The sequence below is a fragment of the Idiotropiscis lumnitzeri genome, chromosome 4 (assembly GCF_059441095.1).
Source record: "Idiotropiscis lumnitzeri isolate Australia: NSW breed Sydney's pygmy pipehorse chromosome 4, RoL_Ilum_1.0, whole genome shotgun sequence".
NCBI classification, from domain to species: domain Eukaryota; kingdom Metazoa; phylum Chordata; class Actinopteri; order Syngnathiformes; family Syngnathidae; genus Idiotropiscis; species Idiotropiscis lumnitzeri.
This window is the reverse complement of record NC_142394.1, coordinates 11,933,316-11,948,619: the sequence shown is the minus strand read 5'-3', so window position 1 is coordinate 11,948,619 and position 15,304 is coordinate 11,933,316. Positions and strand designations below refer to the sequence as shown.

Below are 15,304 nucleotides of genomic sequence, written 5' to 3'. Positions count from 1 at the left end.
ATTTTTTTTTTCTTGGATCGAGACACAGGCAAACAAATCGGCCCTCCCTGGATGTGAATGATGCATGTCATATAATTCATTCGTAAATATGACATCAGCATGGGACAATCCATCTCAATCAATAACTGATTAGATTATAATCATCGTCATCTTAAAAAAATATTTTAAAAGCACTCCTGTCACTACTGTGCGTGTGTCTGGGAGGGGGCATTCACATCTTCTACTATCGCGCAAAAGCCATTCGGAACACACGCATGCACACACATGATTTACCCGTTTGACGAAAAATGTTTAGATGCATGTTGATAGGCTATTAAATGATAGAATGGGAATGTTGGATGAGCATTTTGCTGCATGGGAAATCAGGGGCCCATATACTTTTGCTGCTATAAAACTAGTTCTTGCACTTTAATCTGAAAGCCTTGTGTGTTCCCTGTATTACTGACTTTGCAATGTCATCTCTGCTCTCCTGAATCTTTACTCTGTACTTCATAACTTCACATAGCCACTCGCTTTCCATTTGGTTGTGAAAATAACTACTTTAAATGCCACTGTCCATGGTGCTGGACTTCATGTGATGCACGTTTGTGGGTTCCTCATATCATGCATCAGATTGAATATCCATCCATCAATTTTGTGTAATATTTATCTGGTTCAGGGCTGAGGAAAGCTGGGATCTATCAAAGCTTTCGTGCGAAAGGGGACCACCTCTGGTCTGATCGTCAGTCAGTCACATGGCACATATAGGAACAGAAAACCAATCACAGTCAGTCACATCCACATCAATGTGTGGGAAATGCACACTACCTGCGTGGAAGTAAGGCGAGTGAACATTTATAGCAACAGTGACTTAACATTCAAAATTATAATTGTTAAAATTACATATTGTAGTATTGGCATTGATAATAGTAGTATAGTTGATTTTGAGTTCCCCGTTATGTTCATTTACTTCATGTAAGCAACTACAAAATATTTCATGGAAATTTATAATATTGCTACTATTCCTTTCGAATGTTCTTCAAATGTTACAACAAATTTTAAAAGGTAAATGGGAATCAATATTTAGCATTACCAGGTGTTGGTCCTAAATATTGATTTTTTTTTTTTCCAAAGATTATTTTGTTGCTCTTAGGTCATCTGCATGTGCAGTGAGTTATGATAGCCTTATCTTAAATTTACCACACGGGGTCGCAGGAGACCGCAAATATGGACATGTTAATTCGACGGCCCAGCAATAGTCCTACACCGCCCTGCTTGAGAAAAGAAATCCTCATCCGCCGGTTGTTCATACGCAGAAGACGCACGGAGACGCACGGCAACCTCGCAACAGTAATGTTGCATTGGATTAAATTATTTCAAAGTGGATAAATGATAGACGACAGTCTGTTAGTTTTGCCGCGTTGACGATGAGGACGCGTCAACCAAGAGACGATTTCCGGATTTACTTTGCTTTTCTTCTTTGTATTTTCGGCTCGTCCGCTTCGCAATTGTCTTACTCCATTAACGAGGAGGCGAACAAAGGCTTCGTGGTGGGCAACATCGCCAAGGATTTAAACCTCAACTTGCTGGAGCTGCACACCAGAGATCTGCGAGTTGTTTCCAGCCACAGTAAAGAGTATTTCAACGTGAATTTCCAGAGCGGTGATCTATTTGTGAAAGAAAGAATAGACAGGGAGGCGCTTTGTCCGAATGTGGCAAAATGTTCGTTAAGGATACAAGCTGTGTTAAACAATCCGATGACGGCACATCGTATTGACGTCAGTGTTTTGGATATAAACGATAATTCACCTGTTTTTATAGAAAATGCATACACTTTGGACATTTTTGAATCAGCTTTACCGGGAGAGCGGTACTTCCTCCCAGTAGCCGTGGACGCAGACTTCGGCAGTTATTCAGTGAGGAGCTATAAAATTAACAATAATGAACATTTTACACTGGATGTGCAGAGCGGAGGAGACCACGGCGTGTCTGCAGAATTGGTGCTACAAAGGGCTTTAGATCGAGAGAAACAATCTCTCGTCACACTCACGCTCACCGCTGTCGACGGAGGTAAACCTCCGAAATCTGGCTCCTTGCAAATACGCGTAAATGTGCTCGATGTTAATGACAACGTACCCACTTTTAGCAAGTCGCTTTATAAAGTGCGTCTGAGCGAAGATGCCGCGGAGGGCTCAGTTGTGATAAAATTAAATGCAACAGATTTGGATGAGGGCATTAACAGTAAGATCACATATTCTATAATCAAACGAAGCCTTAATGATGAATCAAATGTTTTCAATCTAAATTCCGAAACCGGAGAAATCACCGTGAAAGGTACTCTAGATTATGAAGAGAATCCTGTTTATGAAATTAGGATTCAGGCAACGGATCAAGGCCCTTTTCCTCGTAGTGCAAATGCTAAACTGCTCATAGAGATAATGGATGTGAATGACAACGCCCCCAAAATAACGGTGACGTCACTGATGACCCCAGTAAAAGAAAATGCTGAATTTGAGACAATTGTTGCCTTGGTTACAGTAAGCGATGTTGATAGTGGGAACAATGGGGTAACAAACTGTAAGGTAGTTGGATCGGTTCCCTTTAAGATGAGGACGAACTACAAAAATGATTATTCTTTAGTCGTTGATGGAGCACTGGACAGAGAAAACACCTCTCTTTATAATGTCACGATTTTAGCCACAGATGAAGGTAGTCCACCTCTGTCCACTACAAGGATCATTACTGTTCTTGTTTCTGATGTTAATGATAACGCACCTCGTTTTATGGAACCTGTTATTAATGTGTATGTCAAAGAAAATAGTCCAACGGGATATTCTCTTTGTTCCATAAATGCAGTTGATCCTGATTTGGATGCAAATGCAAGAGTGTCATACACACTGTTAGATAGTTCTCCAAGGAATATTGCAATTTCTTCACTTCTTAACATCAACTCAGAGAGTGGAGACATTGTCAGTTTGCAATCGTTTGACTATGAGAAGTTAAAAACGTTTCAGTTCAAAGTTCAGGCCACAGATGCTGGTGTTCCTCCACTCAGCAGCAATGTGACAGTCAATATTTTTATCCTGGATGAGAATGACAACAGTCCTGCCATTTTGGCTCCCTATTCCGAACACGGCTCTGTGAACAGTGAGAGCATCCCGTATTCTGCTGAAGCGGGATACTTTGTGGCAAAAATCAGGGCAGTCGATGCAGACTCTGGATACAATGCACTGCTCTCCTATCACCTGTCTGAGCCCAAAGGCAACAACAACCTCTTCCGGATCGGAACCAGCACCGGCGAGATTCGGACCAAGAGGCGAATGAGTGACAATGACCTGAAAAGTCACCCCTTGGTGGTGTTGGTGTGTGATAACGGAGAAGCCTCCCTGTCAGCTACTGTGTCTATTGATGTGGTGGTGCTTGAAAGCACAGCTGACATCCACACTCAGTTCAGACATGTGCCCATCAAGGAGGAGAGCTTCTCCGATTTACACTTGTATCTTCTCATCGCCATTGTGGCCGTGTCGCTCATCTTTCTGCTCAGCCTCATCACTCTAGTCGCTTTCAAATGCCACAGACAGACAGACGGCCCCTTCGACAGGTACAGCGCCCCAATGATCACCACCCACCCTGACGGGAGCTGGTCTTACTCCAAAGCCACTCAGCAGTACGACGTGTGCTTCAGCTCAGACACACTCAAAAGTGACATGGTGGTTTTTCCCACGCCCTTTCCACCTGTAGAAGCAGAACTGATCAGTATTAATGGAGGAGACACCTTTACCAGGACTCAGACTTTACCCACTACTGAGAAGGTAGGCTTGTAAATTCAGTCTTTTTTTAATTACTTTTTTAGGCGTGACTAAATCGCATAAACTATTTATAATAATAACGACTAAATAGACTGACTGGATATTTAGTTTTTGAAGCAAAAACGGATGTGGCAATTTGTCTGATACGGATTAATGATTTCGAGAGAAAAATGGGGCTCCGTCGTTTGCCATTATTGCATGTTAACGTGGGTGGTGTCTGTTTAGGTTATGTGGGATCATTTCACACCCCGCTATTGACTGATGATTGCATGGTCAAGGGTGTAGTCCGCTATTTAATTTGCATTTTACACCAAGTTAGCAGGACAGGCAGGCTATTGGCTTCAAGATGAATACTCAAGTAAAGGAATATGTTTGCGCTGTCCATGGTGCTGTTGTTGTTTCAATATGTAAAAGCTTTCTTTATTTCTCCTCAAATCACATCACTGAATTCCATGCCCAAAGCAGTACTTTATCACATGCTATTGAAGTGTATAAAATGTTCATAGCAGTTACTGATCAAATATTGTCTGTTTTATTTTGCTGAACTTCAAAACAATATTTCGGTTATAACGTGTGTCTGTAGCTCTGCCACAATTAGAACAAACGTCTCCATTCTCACAAAACAATGTGGTTGAAACTTTTCAGTTATTTAAACCAGAGTTTCCTTTAATTTATCTGGATAAATTCCTTGCGTGGTTACACTGCTATTCTGTATACATTTTCAAGATACACACCGCTTTTAGAGTTTTGCTTTTTTTAAAAGCATTGTCTTTTTACATTTCACTGTTTCAAAATCCAATTTCTCTATATGCAAAGTTCTCAATGGGCTTTAATATTACCCATGTTCTTGTCTCCTTTTGTGTGGGTAGGGGCGGGGGAGTAGTTCGTCATATTATAAGAGAACTAATATCAATGATGTGATAGTTATCGCAGAATATAACCCCCTTTAGTACATAGATATGCTGTCATTTTAGGGCAAATGTTGATACCAAGATTAAACGCTTGAGGTCGCTTTAGACCACCATTTTGTATGAGCTCCCTGTCTCCACGATTCCGTGTAGCGTCATCAGACTGATCGCATTGTGTGCCTAGCCCAAAAGACGAACACATTCGGAGGAAGGGAATAGCTGATGGAATTATGGACGATAGTCTGTTGTTTTGTGGATGAAACGCTGTTTTTTCTTCGTGGGAATCTGTGGGAATAGCAATGGCTGGTGGACGGAAACATTCAAATCTCTGCTGTTTCTTAATTGCCGTTTTATGGCACTGCTGCGCTGCTCAGATTTCCTACTCTATTATGGAAGAGGTGGACAAAGGAACCGTGGTGGGCAACCTTGCGAAGGATTTGAATATCAACGCGAGGGACCTGCAAACTCGGGATCTAAGTGTCGTGTCTGCTTACAGTAAGGAATATTTCAAGGCCAATTTTCGAACGGGGGAGCTTTATGTTACCGAGAGAGTAGACCGCGAGGAGCTCTGTCCAAAAGCGAGCAAATGCACTCTCAATTTAGAGGCCATACTGAGGAACCCGATGGCTCTGCATCGAATTGAAGTGGTGGTAGAAGATTTAAACGACAACGCACCTCGTTTTGTGGAGGAGTCGCATTCAATTAACGTGTCCGAATCCTCGCCCCCAGGCGAGCATTTCTTACTTCCATTAGCACTTGACGCCGATACTGCTGGAAACTCGGTAAAGACTTACAAGCTGAGCACGAATGAATATTTTTCTTTAGATGTGCAGGGCGGTGGTGAGCACAGTGTATCTGCTGAGTTGGTGCTGCTAAAAGCTTTAGACAGAGAAAAACAAGCCACGATAAAATTAACGCTGACTGCAGTTGATGGAGGAAAGCCTTCCAAATCCGGCACGTTATTGTTGCATGTAAATGTTTTGGATGTTAATGATAACACACCTTCATTTAGTCAAGCGCTGTACAAGGCTCGTGTGAAAGAAAATGCACCACCTGGGTCTTTAGTGATTCAGTTAAGTGCTGCAGATTTAGACGAAGGTGACAATGGGAGGATAACATTTGCTTTTGTCAAACGTGCGCATTTTGATCCCGCAGACGTGTTTTTAATCGATGCAGACACGGGTGAGATTGCGGTAAAAAGCCGTTTGGATTATGAGGCGCAGGCGGCGTATGATATTCACGTTCAGGCTACTGATAAAGGTTTGTCGCCTCGGAGAGCAAATGCAAAGCTACTTGTGGAAGTGCTAGATGTGAACGACAATGCTCCAGAAATTGTGGTGACGTCACTCATGAACCCTGTTAAAGAAGACGCTGAGATTGGAAGTGTCGTTGCTTTAGTGACCGTTACTGATAAAGATGGAGGGAAGAATGGAAACACCAAGTGTAAATTAAGTGGCTCTGCACCTTTTAATCTTAAATCTAATTATAAAAACTATTACTCTCTAGTAGTTGACGGCCCACTAGATAGGGAGGAACACTCCTTTTACAATCTGACTCTTGTAGCAAATGATGAGGGGAGCCCCTCTCTATCTAGCACAAACGTTATTGGCATTGAAGTGGCAGATGTTAATGACAACGCACCACGTTTCTCTGAACCCATTATTAATATTTATGTAAAAGAAAACAGTCCTGTGGGAGCCAGTATAAACAGAATAACAGCAATAGATTTGGATATGAATGAGAACGCAAGAGTGACATATGCATTATTGGGAGATGCAAATAGCATTCCAATAACATCTGTGATGAATGTCAATTCAGAGAGTGGTGATATAGTCAGTTTACAGTCTTTTGATTATGAGAAATTAAATACATTTCAGTTCAAAGTTCAGGCCACAGACTCTGGTCTTCCTCCACTCAGCAGCAATGTGACAGTCAATATTTTTATCCTGGATGAGAATGACAACAGTCCTGCCATTTTGGCTCCCTATTCCGAACACGGCTCCGTGAACAGTGAGAGCATCCCCTATTCTGCTGAAGCGGGATACTTTGTGGCAAAAATCAGGGCAGTAGATGCAGACTCTGGATACAATGCACTGCTCTCCTATCACCTGTCTGAGCCTAAGGGCAACAACAACCTCTTCCGGATCGGAACCAGCACCGGCGAGATTCGGACCAAGAGGCGAATGAGTGACAATGACCTGAAAAGTCACCCCTTGGTGGTGTTGGTGTGTGATAACGGAGAAGCCTCCCTGTCAGCTACTGTGTCGATTGATGTGGTGGTGCTTGAAAGCACAGCTGACATCCACACTCAGTTCAGACATGTGCCCATCAAGGAGGAGAGCTTCTCTGATTTACACTTGTATCTTCTCATCGCCATTGTGGCCGTGTCGCTCATTTTTCTGCTCAGCCTCGTCACTCTAGTGGCTTTCAAATGCCATAGACAGACTGACGGCCCCTTCGACCGGTACAGCGCCCCAATGATCACCACCCACCCTGACGGGAGCTGGTCTTACTCCAAAGCCACTCAGCAGTACGACGTGTGCTTCAGCTCAGACACACTCAAAAGTGACATGGTGGTTTTTCCCACGCCCTTTCCACCTGTCGAAGCAGAACTGATCAGTATTAATGGAGGAGACACCTTTACCAGGACTCAGACTTTGCCTAACACAGAGAAGGTAATGTAGATGGCACAAACCTCACTTTTTACGATTTTTAGATTTGTGTCTGTTTTCTACTGTTTTAACGTTGTGGTGTTTATTCATAAACAAAGCTTCATTACAATATCTTTAGAATTATACAAAGGCTAAGGCTGTATTTGATTATTTTTTTTATGCATTGGTGAAATAATAGTTTGTGGCATAAGCGAAAGCAATGATTCCCAACTCGGGTGTCATCTCACCTGAGTGTGCCATGAGGTTATCAGGGGGTGCTTTTAAAAATGTATTCAATTTCACTTAGCCTGTCAGATGACTATTAATCATACATACTGTACTTGTTCACCTATCTATGCCAGTGACATATCGTGCCAGGCATAACAATTTTAAATGTTCTATTAGATGACAAAAGGAACAATAAACATTTGGCACCATTCTCACAACAGTAATTCATGTTTTACAATATCATCTTTGTGTTCAATTAAACCGGCCCTGATTTCATTCCGAGTTGGCCAAATAGTGAGAAAACTCACACGAGATCATTATTTTAAGGTTCATATTTTTTACATAGTTTCTACTGTTCTTGATTTGAATGGTGAATGTGGATTTTAATGTCACCGATTTTCAATCGACAATTATTACGTGACACAAAATGTTTAATTTTTGACCACAAGATGTCCCCCTCGGCCCGCAGATGCCAAACTCTTAAAAAATCGCTCCTCCCTTTTCTCCATATTAAGAGATATAGAGCTTCTTTGTTCACCATTACAGATTCTTTTTTTTGCGTGTACTGACTCGGACATGTTAAAATGTTACCGGTGCAGTTCAATATTTCGGGGGCATCTGTTTAACGAGCCAGGATAATAATGACACTGGACGGCATTTTTCACCTTTGGGTATATATTTCCCTTCCTTTGTTTCACTTTTGGAGTGCGGCATCTGCACAGATTGTTTATTCCGTGACGGAAGAATCAATTCCCGGAACAACTGTGGGGAATTTAGCAAAGGACTTGAACATCGATAGCCAGCATTTGGAATTAAGTGGTTTGCAAATATCAGGACCGAATTCCAGGTATTTGGAAGTCAACGCCAAAACGGGAATACTTGTGGTGAAGGACAGAATAGACCGAGAGGGGTTGTGCTCTCGCCGTGTGAAGTGCTCTTTGGAAGTGGAAGCCATTGCAAACACGCCTCGGAATCTCTACCGGTTTGAGGTTAAAATTGTGGACATAAACGACAACCCTCCGTCTTTCCGACTACCCGAGATTGTTCTTAACGTGTCTGAGTTGGCTTTTACTGGCGAACGATTTACTTTACCAAAAGCATTCGACGCAGATGTCGGCAGTAATTCAGTAAAAAGCTATAAACTGAGCCAAAATGAGCATTTCTCTTTGGATGTGCAGAACGCGGGTGAGCAATCCATGTCTGCTGAATTGGTGCTGCAAAAGGCTCTGGACCGCGAGAAACAGTCGGTGATTAAACTCACGTTAACAGCTCTGGATGGAGGAAAACCTGCTAAATCTGGGACTTTACCGCTCACAATTGCTGTGCAGGATGTTAACGACAATATTCCAATATTCGACAATGCATTGTACAAAGCCATCGTCACTGAAAATGCCCCGCCTGGCACGAGCGTCCTATCAGTGCATGCTCGTGATTTCGATGAGGGTCTTAATGGAGAAATTGTGTATTCTTTTATTGATCACGATGGTGATGATGTTGATAAATTTGCAATTAATTCAGTAACGGGGGAAATTACTGTAAAAAGTGAATTGGATCATGAAAAGAGCAATGCTGTTGAAATCAGAGTGCAAGCAAAAGACAAAGGTTTAAATTCAAGAGCATCACATTGTAAAATACTAGTTGAAATCATTGACATTAATGATAACCCACCCAAAATATCAGTTACGTCATTAGTCGACGTGGTGAGGGAGGATGCACCACTCGACACAATGGTGGGACTTTTAACGGTTAAAGACAATGACGCAGATAAAAACGGAGTTGTTAATGTTCAAATAATTGAGCCAGTGCCATTTAAAATAAAAAACACTTACAAAAATCACTATTCGTTGGTTGTAGACGGTGCTCTGGACAGAGAGAAGGTTTCTAACTATAATATTACTATTACTGCATCTGATGAAGGTGTTCCTTCACTGTCCAGTACTACTATAATAACCGTGCAAGTTTCTGATATCAATGACAATGTGCCTCACTTTGAAGAACCTGCAATTCATATTTTTGTGAAGGAAAACGGCCCATATGGTGCAGTTATATATACCATAAATGCAGATGATCCGGATGTCGGCGAAAATGCAAAAATATCCTACTCCGTTATGAATGATAATCACAAAGATGTCATAGTAAGATCAATTATTAACATCAACTCAGAGAGCGGCGATATAGTGGCTCTGCAGTCTTTTGACTACGAAATGTTAAAGACATTTCAGTTTAAAGTTCAGGCCACAGACGCTGGTGTTCCTCCACTTAGCAGTAATGTGACTGTCAACATTTTTATCCTGGATGAGAATGACAACAGTCCTGCCATTTTGGCTCCCTATTCCGAACACGGCTCCGTGAACAGTGAGAACATCCCCTATTCTGCTGAAGCGGGATACTTTGTGGCAAAAATCAGGGCAGTAGATGCAGACTCTGGATACAATGCACTGCTCTCCTATCACCTGTCTGAGCCTAAGGGCAACAACAACCTCTTCCGGATCGGAACCAGCACCGGCGAGATTCGGACCAAGAGGCGAATGAGTGACAATGACCTGAAAAGTCACCCCTTGGTGGTGTTGGTGTGTGATAACGGAGAAGCCTCCATGTCAGCTACTGTGTCTATTGATGTGGTGGTGCTTGAAGGCACAGCTGACATCCACACTCAGTTCACACATGTGACCAAGGAGGAGAGCTTCTCCGATTTACACTTGTATCTTCTCATCGCCATTGTGGCCGTGTCGCTCATTTTTCTGCTCAGCCTCATCACTTTAGTGGCTTTAAAATGCCACAGACAGACAGACGGCCCCTTCGACAGGTACAGCGCCCCAATGATCACCACCCACCCTGACGGGAGCTGGTCTTACTCCAAAGCCACTCAGCAATACGACGTGTGCTTCAGCTCAGACACACTCAAAAGTGACATGGTGGTTTTTCCCACGCCCTTTCCACCTGTCGAAGCAGAACTGATCAGTATTAATGGAGGAGACACCTTTACAAGGACTCAGACTTTACCCACTACTGAGAAGGTAGGCTTGTAAATTCCGTCTTTTTTAATTACTTTTTTAAGCGTAACTAAACCGCATAAACTATTTATAATAATAACAACTAAATAGACTGACTGGATATTTGGTATTTGAAGCAAAAACGGATGTGGCAATTTGTCTGATACAGATTAATGATTTCGAGAGAAAAATGGGGCCCCGTCGTTTGCCATGGTAGTGAATGTTCACGTAGGTAGTGTCTGTTTAGGTTATGTGGGATCATTTCACACCCCGCTATTGACTGATGATTGCATGGTCAAGGGTGTAGTCCTCAAACTCGACCTAATACGGAGAAGCTGAGTTTCATTGTCTTGGAATCTAATATTCTTCTCGATTTGAGTTTGCCATCTTTCTGTTCTGAGGTGCTAGGGAGCTATCCATGGTGCTGATACCGAGCAAGCGCACACCAAAGTCGACCATTTGGTGTGAAGTTGTTTCTGTTTTGCCATTGTTGGGAAGTCTTCTGAGTTGCAAGTTTGTCTACGTTAAATGTAGCTTCACTAAACCGAAATTCCCCACCAGAGAAATTTTGCTAGCAAAACTAAAATAAAGATGCCCAAATAGCTGAACTTCCATCGTTTGCGTGGAGCCTTAAAGAATATACTACATTTAAAAATGTTACTGACAGCACTGTGTTACTCTTAACATTTGTGAAGAGTGTGTATTGAACAAATGATGTGTTACCATTACAGATTTGTTAATCCTTCCCTATTATGTGCAATGTTTTAAAGCGATCAGATTAACAATAATTTAGTTTGGGACAGAAGGTTATCTGCACAAATACTATTGCAAAGTAACATAACTCAAAGATGCTTTTCAGCATAATCTCCCATTTGTCGAAACATAACAAACATAGAGTACATATTTTGCCTTAAAAATCGTTTACATTTAAAAAATACAACTCAAGATAAAATAAAAACTCACGGTCCACTAGGGACACGTGTACCCCTGGTTGCGAAACCAAAAATCATACTGAGTGTGTTCGATCATAAGTGTAGTGGTAGGCATGTCAGTCCATCAGTCATCGTTCATTATTTCCGGCAGGTCCAGCTGTCGTCATCATCATTGTTTTTTTTTTTTTTTTTTTTTCAAATTGCCATATCCCGAACACATATTTTAATAATGATCTGTCATGTTTTTAGTTAACATGGTGGCAAAAAATAGAGCTTGGAGTTCTACAATTAATGAAGTTTGACCTTGATTTTCTCACTCTTGCCAGTTGCATTCACATTCCTCCTGATGCTCTTCATGCAGATATTATTCACATAAACCTAGCTTCTTCTGCTCCCCCTCCTAGTGCATGCTTTGCTTTCCCATCCCCCTCTCCTTCAACGCCAATTTCAGAGGAGGAGAGCAGCTGAGGGAACTAACAGGGAATTAATGTCCATCGCCGCAGACATGTGTGCTATCAGCCCTGGAGTGTTGCAAACATGATCTAATATATATTCATTAGCATTCCAAATGTGTGTGCTGCACAGACAGCGCTGGTGTATTCAAGCAAAGGACAGACAACATATTTCAAGATATGTCTCACGTTGTCTCTTTATTTCTATGCATTGAAAATGTTCTTTTTCATCGAGTTGTATAATTATAACCGCAAACTTCAGTTCGACACTGTGACACAGCGAATCTGTGATGCTGTGAGTCACTCAGACGACATGACCTCATTTCAGGGAGTGGTCCAGCACAAACAAGCGTGGTCCGATGTGACTGTCGTGTCGAAGCTCCCTTGCGTCAGTGGGAGGGAGATTTGACAGAGGCTTTGTGTGCTTACACGCAGCGAAGTCATCGTGTGTGTGGACAAATGGGTCATCTTGTGATTTAAAGATGGCTGCTCGCTCCATGAGCCTGCAGTGGGCTGTTTTGTTCTTATTTCCCTTCCAATATATCCTCCCTATGTTGTGCTTCCCTAAACAATGCCTGAAGCCCTCTCCCTGCATAAAAGTGCTTCAGTGCCTGTTCTGCACGCTGCAGCTCTCTGTGAATATGAGTGGAGAAGGCTGGGGGGAGGGGGAGGTAATTTTCCGCTCCCTGCTGCTGCTACTGCAGCTTCAGCACCGACCACGCTATCAGTTCAGCTCAGCCTTCTACTCTGCGCTTGGGCAGGGCGGGGCGGGACGGACAGCATCTAATGTCAGTCATTGTGGTAGGGCAGGGCAAGTGTGTGGGCTATGCGGAGAGGCTTTTTTTTTATGAGGAGCGATCAGAACATTATGTATTTTTGTCATGCTCAACCCAAAAATTGATCGAAATAAACGGTCAATTGATGTTCGAGTGTGATATGGAAATGCTGATGTCCAAAAGAGGATGATATCAGCATGTGCCTTATGAAAGCATTCTAGCTCTCTCAATGCTTCAGTATGCAGTGAATTATTTATTCTGCTGTACATTATCCTACATGAGGCGCACAGCAAAGTGGTTCACAGTGGCTCTATCGATTGTACTTCCTGCAATAATTTTACTAAAGGACAATCAGCACAATGTTGATGTGGATATTTGATTTGACGTGTGACCTTTAGAGGGGGTTATCTATTTCTGTGAAATGAAGTAGTACCCATGCGTGATCTTTTTTGTCTGACATTTCCTATTTGTAGCACTTCCTGTTTTTCTTCCCTTACAAGGGCGTGTCCTTTGTGCAAGTGAGGCAGACGGTGCTGTCTGTGGTTACCATGGAGACTGCTCTCAGCCTTAATGAAATGATGTACTCCTCTGTTTCCTAGGAGCTGCCTGGATGCAGCCGCCTCCACTCCTTTTGAGCATGTGCCGTAGAAACGAGCTCAAATGAAAACTGGCTTTCACTGTAAAGTTATGGTAGGGAGTAGTTTCAATACGAGAAGCAATGCCAAATCACAACAATGACAAGTGAAGAATGTGAAAGCAGAAGGATGCATTTCAGATGAAAAAAAATAGGCGCCGTATAAGCTTGAGTCTGTTATTTGAAAACTTGTTTTTGAGGACAAGATGGAAGAAACACATTAAATGGATGCCTTTTAGTTGAGTGGTTAAAACTTCCAATTGGTCACAGCTAAAGAAGGGAATTTGTCACCCCACTGGTTTTCCTCTACCATTTCCCTCAGCCTGTCCTCCCTTTGTTGCTCCTTTCCCTCTTGGGAGTGTCTTCGGGATGTTGTTTTTGTCATTAGATTAGCTCGTCGTGCTCACAACCTCAGCTTCCATCCTCGTCCCATATGTCGAGGATAAAGAGCCAAGGCATCCAAAGAGGGAAATGTCCAAAGCCTGCCTGCCTTTCCCGATAGCTTTGTTCAGTGTCTGCTTGATTTATTCAGAGGCTGAATTGGGAGGAAGGCACTGTTTAACCCCAGAAGGAGGATTTTGTGCTCATTTTAGTTCCCTCTCTCTCTCTGCCCTTTATTTTTGAAAGCAATGTCCACAAGGGATGAACACAAACAAACAAAACCAGAGAAATGTTTCTTCTACAATGTGTCCACCTGTGTAAAGGGATTTACATGGCACTGATATTTGAAAATGTTAAAGTTTGCATCTAGGACAAAATGATGCAAGGTGAACACTACTTTATAGTGTCGAATGAATTCTGTAATGTTATGCATGTATTTATCTTTATTGTCAAAAATTGGTCTTTTGCAGTTATTCGCCCATATTGATTGAAGGGATGCACAGATAATTACACCAGTATTGGTAATAGTGATGATGCAGTGTGTTTGTACTTATTTTCATCGTCGAAAAAATGTTCCACACATCCGTGACCCCCTGAGGAGAATGGATGGATACTACAACAATGTTAACACTTTACCAGTCTGACATAGAGTGTAACTTCCTGGCAGGTGGAGTAATAGTCAGATATTTCTAGGTTTAACACTGATAAGTATGTGATTGGTGTCATAAAGTTTCATTTCTGTTGTCTGTCACAGTTTTATTTGATAGCTTGTGGTAGCCTTAAGAACTATCATGGGTGCATTTTTGCACAACTTATTTTGTCGTTAATACACAGTGGTAAAATTGCATCCATTTTCCTACGAGAATATCGGCCAGTCTCTCGATTATTTTTTGGAGTCTTATCAATATACTCCTTTACAAAGTGTCCCTAGTGTTCAGTCCGAGAGACCGCATACCTAAAATGCCTTGTGTTACAGGTTACATTTGAGTGTTTGGAAAAAACTATTTAGTTGATTGTTAAAATATCAGTAATGACAAGTGATTAGACTGGAAAGTGCTTGAGTGAAATTTATTCTATGTTCTGGTAAAGTTTGTGTTTCAGAACAATATATGATTAAGAAAAATGCATTGTTACAATTACAAGATATCAGGACATTATCAAGTAAGTATTAGTTATTTGGTATCAGTGAGTACTCAAATGTAAGTACCGGTACTTGTAATCCTACATGATGTGAAAGAAATTGTATGTCCTGAGTTGATCGTTTTGCTGGTGTGAGTGGGTGTAATGTGGGTCAGGCTGCATGAACGGTCAGATCAAATGAATTTGGCATTTTGTGTTGTTGTGTGTTGTTGCTTTTCCAGCAACTATCCCTTATCTTCTTGCCTTTCGGCTTGCATTGTCGGTTTTGGGTCACTGCCATGGAAATGTGAATGAAAATGACTACTCATGATGTACTGTATGCGTTTGTGCTCTCTGGCTCCAACTCCCTCCTCACCATAGCAGGGATTATGCTTTAGAGAGCTTTGGCTTAATGCAAAAAAAAAAACTGCAGCTTGGGAGT

At 42.0% G+C, this 15,304-nt stretch overlaps 1 protein-coding gene across 27 annotated transcripts in view; it reads left to right on the top strand.

Moving 5' to 3' along the window:
- Window positions 1-15,304, top strand: part of LOC148338135 (protocadherin alpha-C2-like) — a 154,027-nt gene that overhangs the window by 117,564 nt on the left and 21,159 nt on the right. The window contains exon 1 of one of the 27 annotated variants that reach the window (XM_088294856.1): window positions 953-3,791. The exons of 25 other annotated variants lie outside the window; for them this stretch is intronic. In XM_088294856.1, coding sequence (XP_088150982.1) covers window positions 1,407-3,791 — 2,385 coding nt within the window. In that variant the 5' untranslated portion in view covers window positions 953-1,406. Of the gene's footprint in view, window positions 1-952; window positions 3,792-4,856; window positions 7,372-15,304 lie in introns of those variants that run through there. One more of the 27 variants, XM_088294858.1, reaches the window with a different exon arrangement.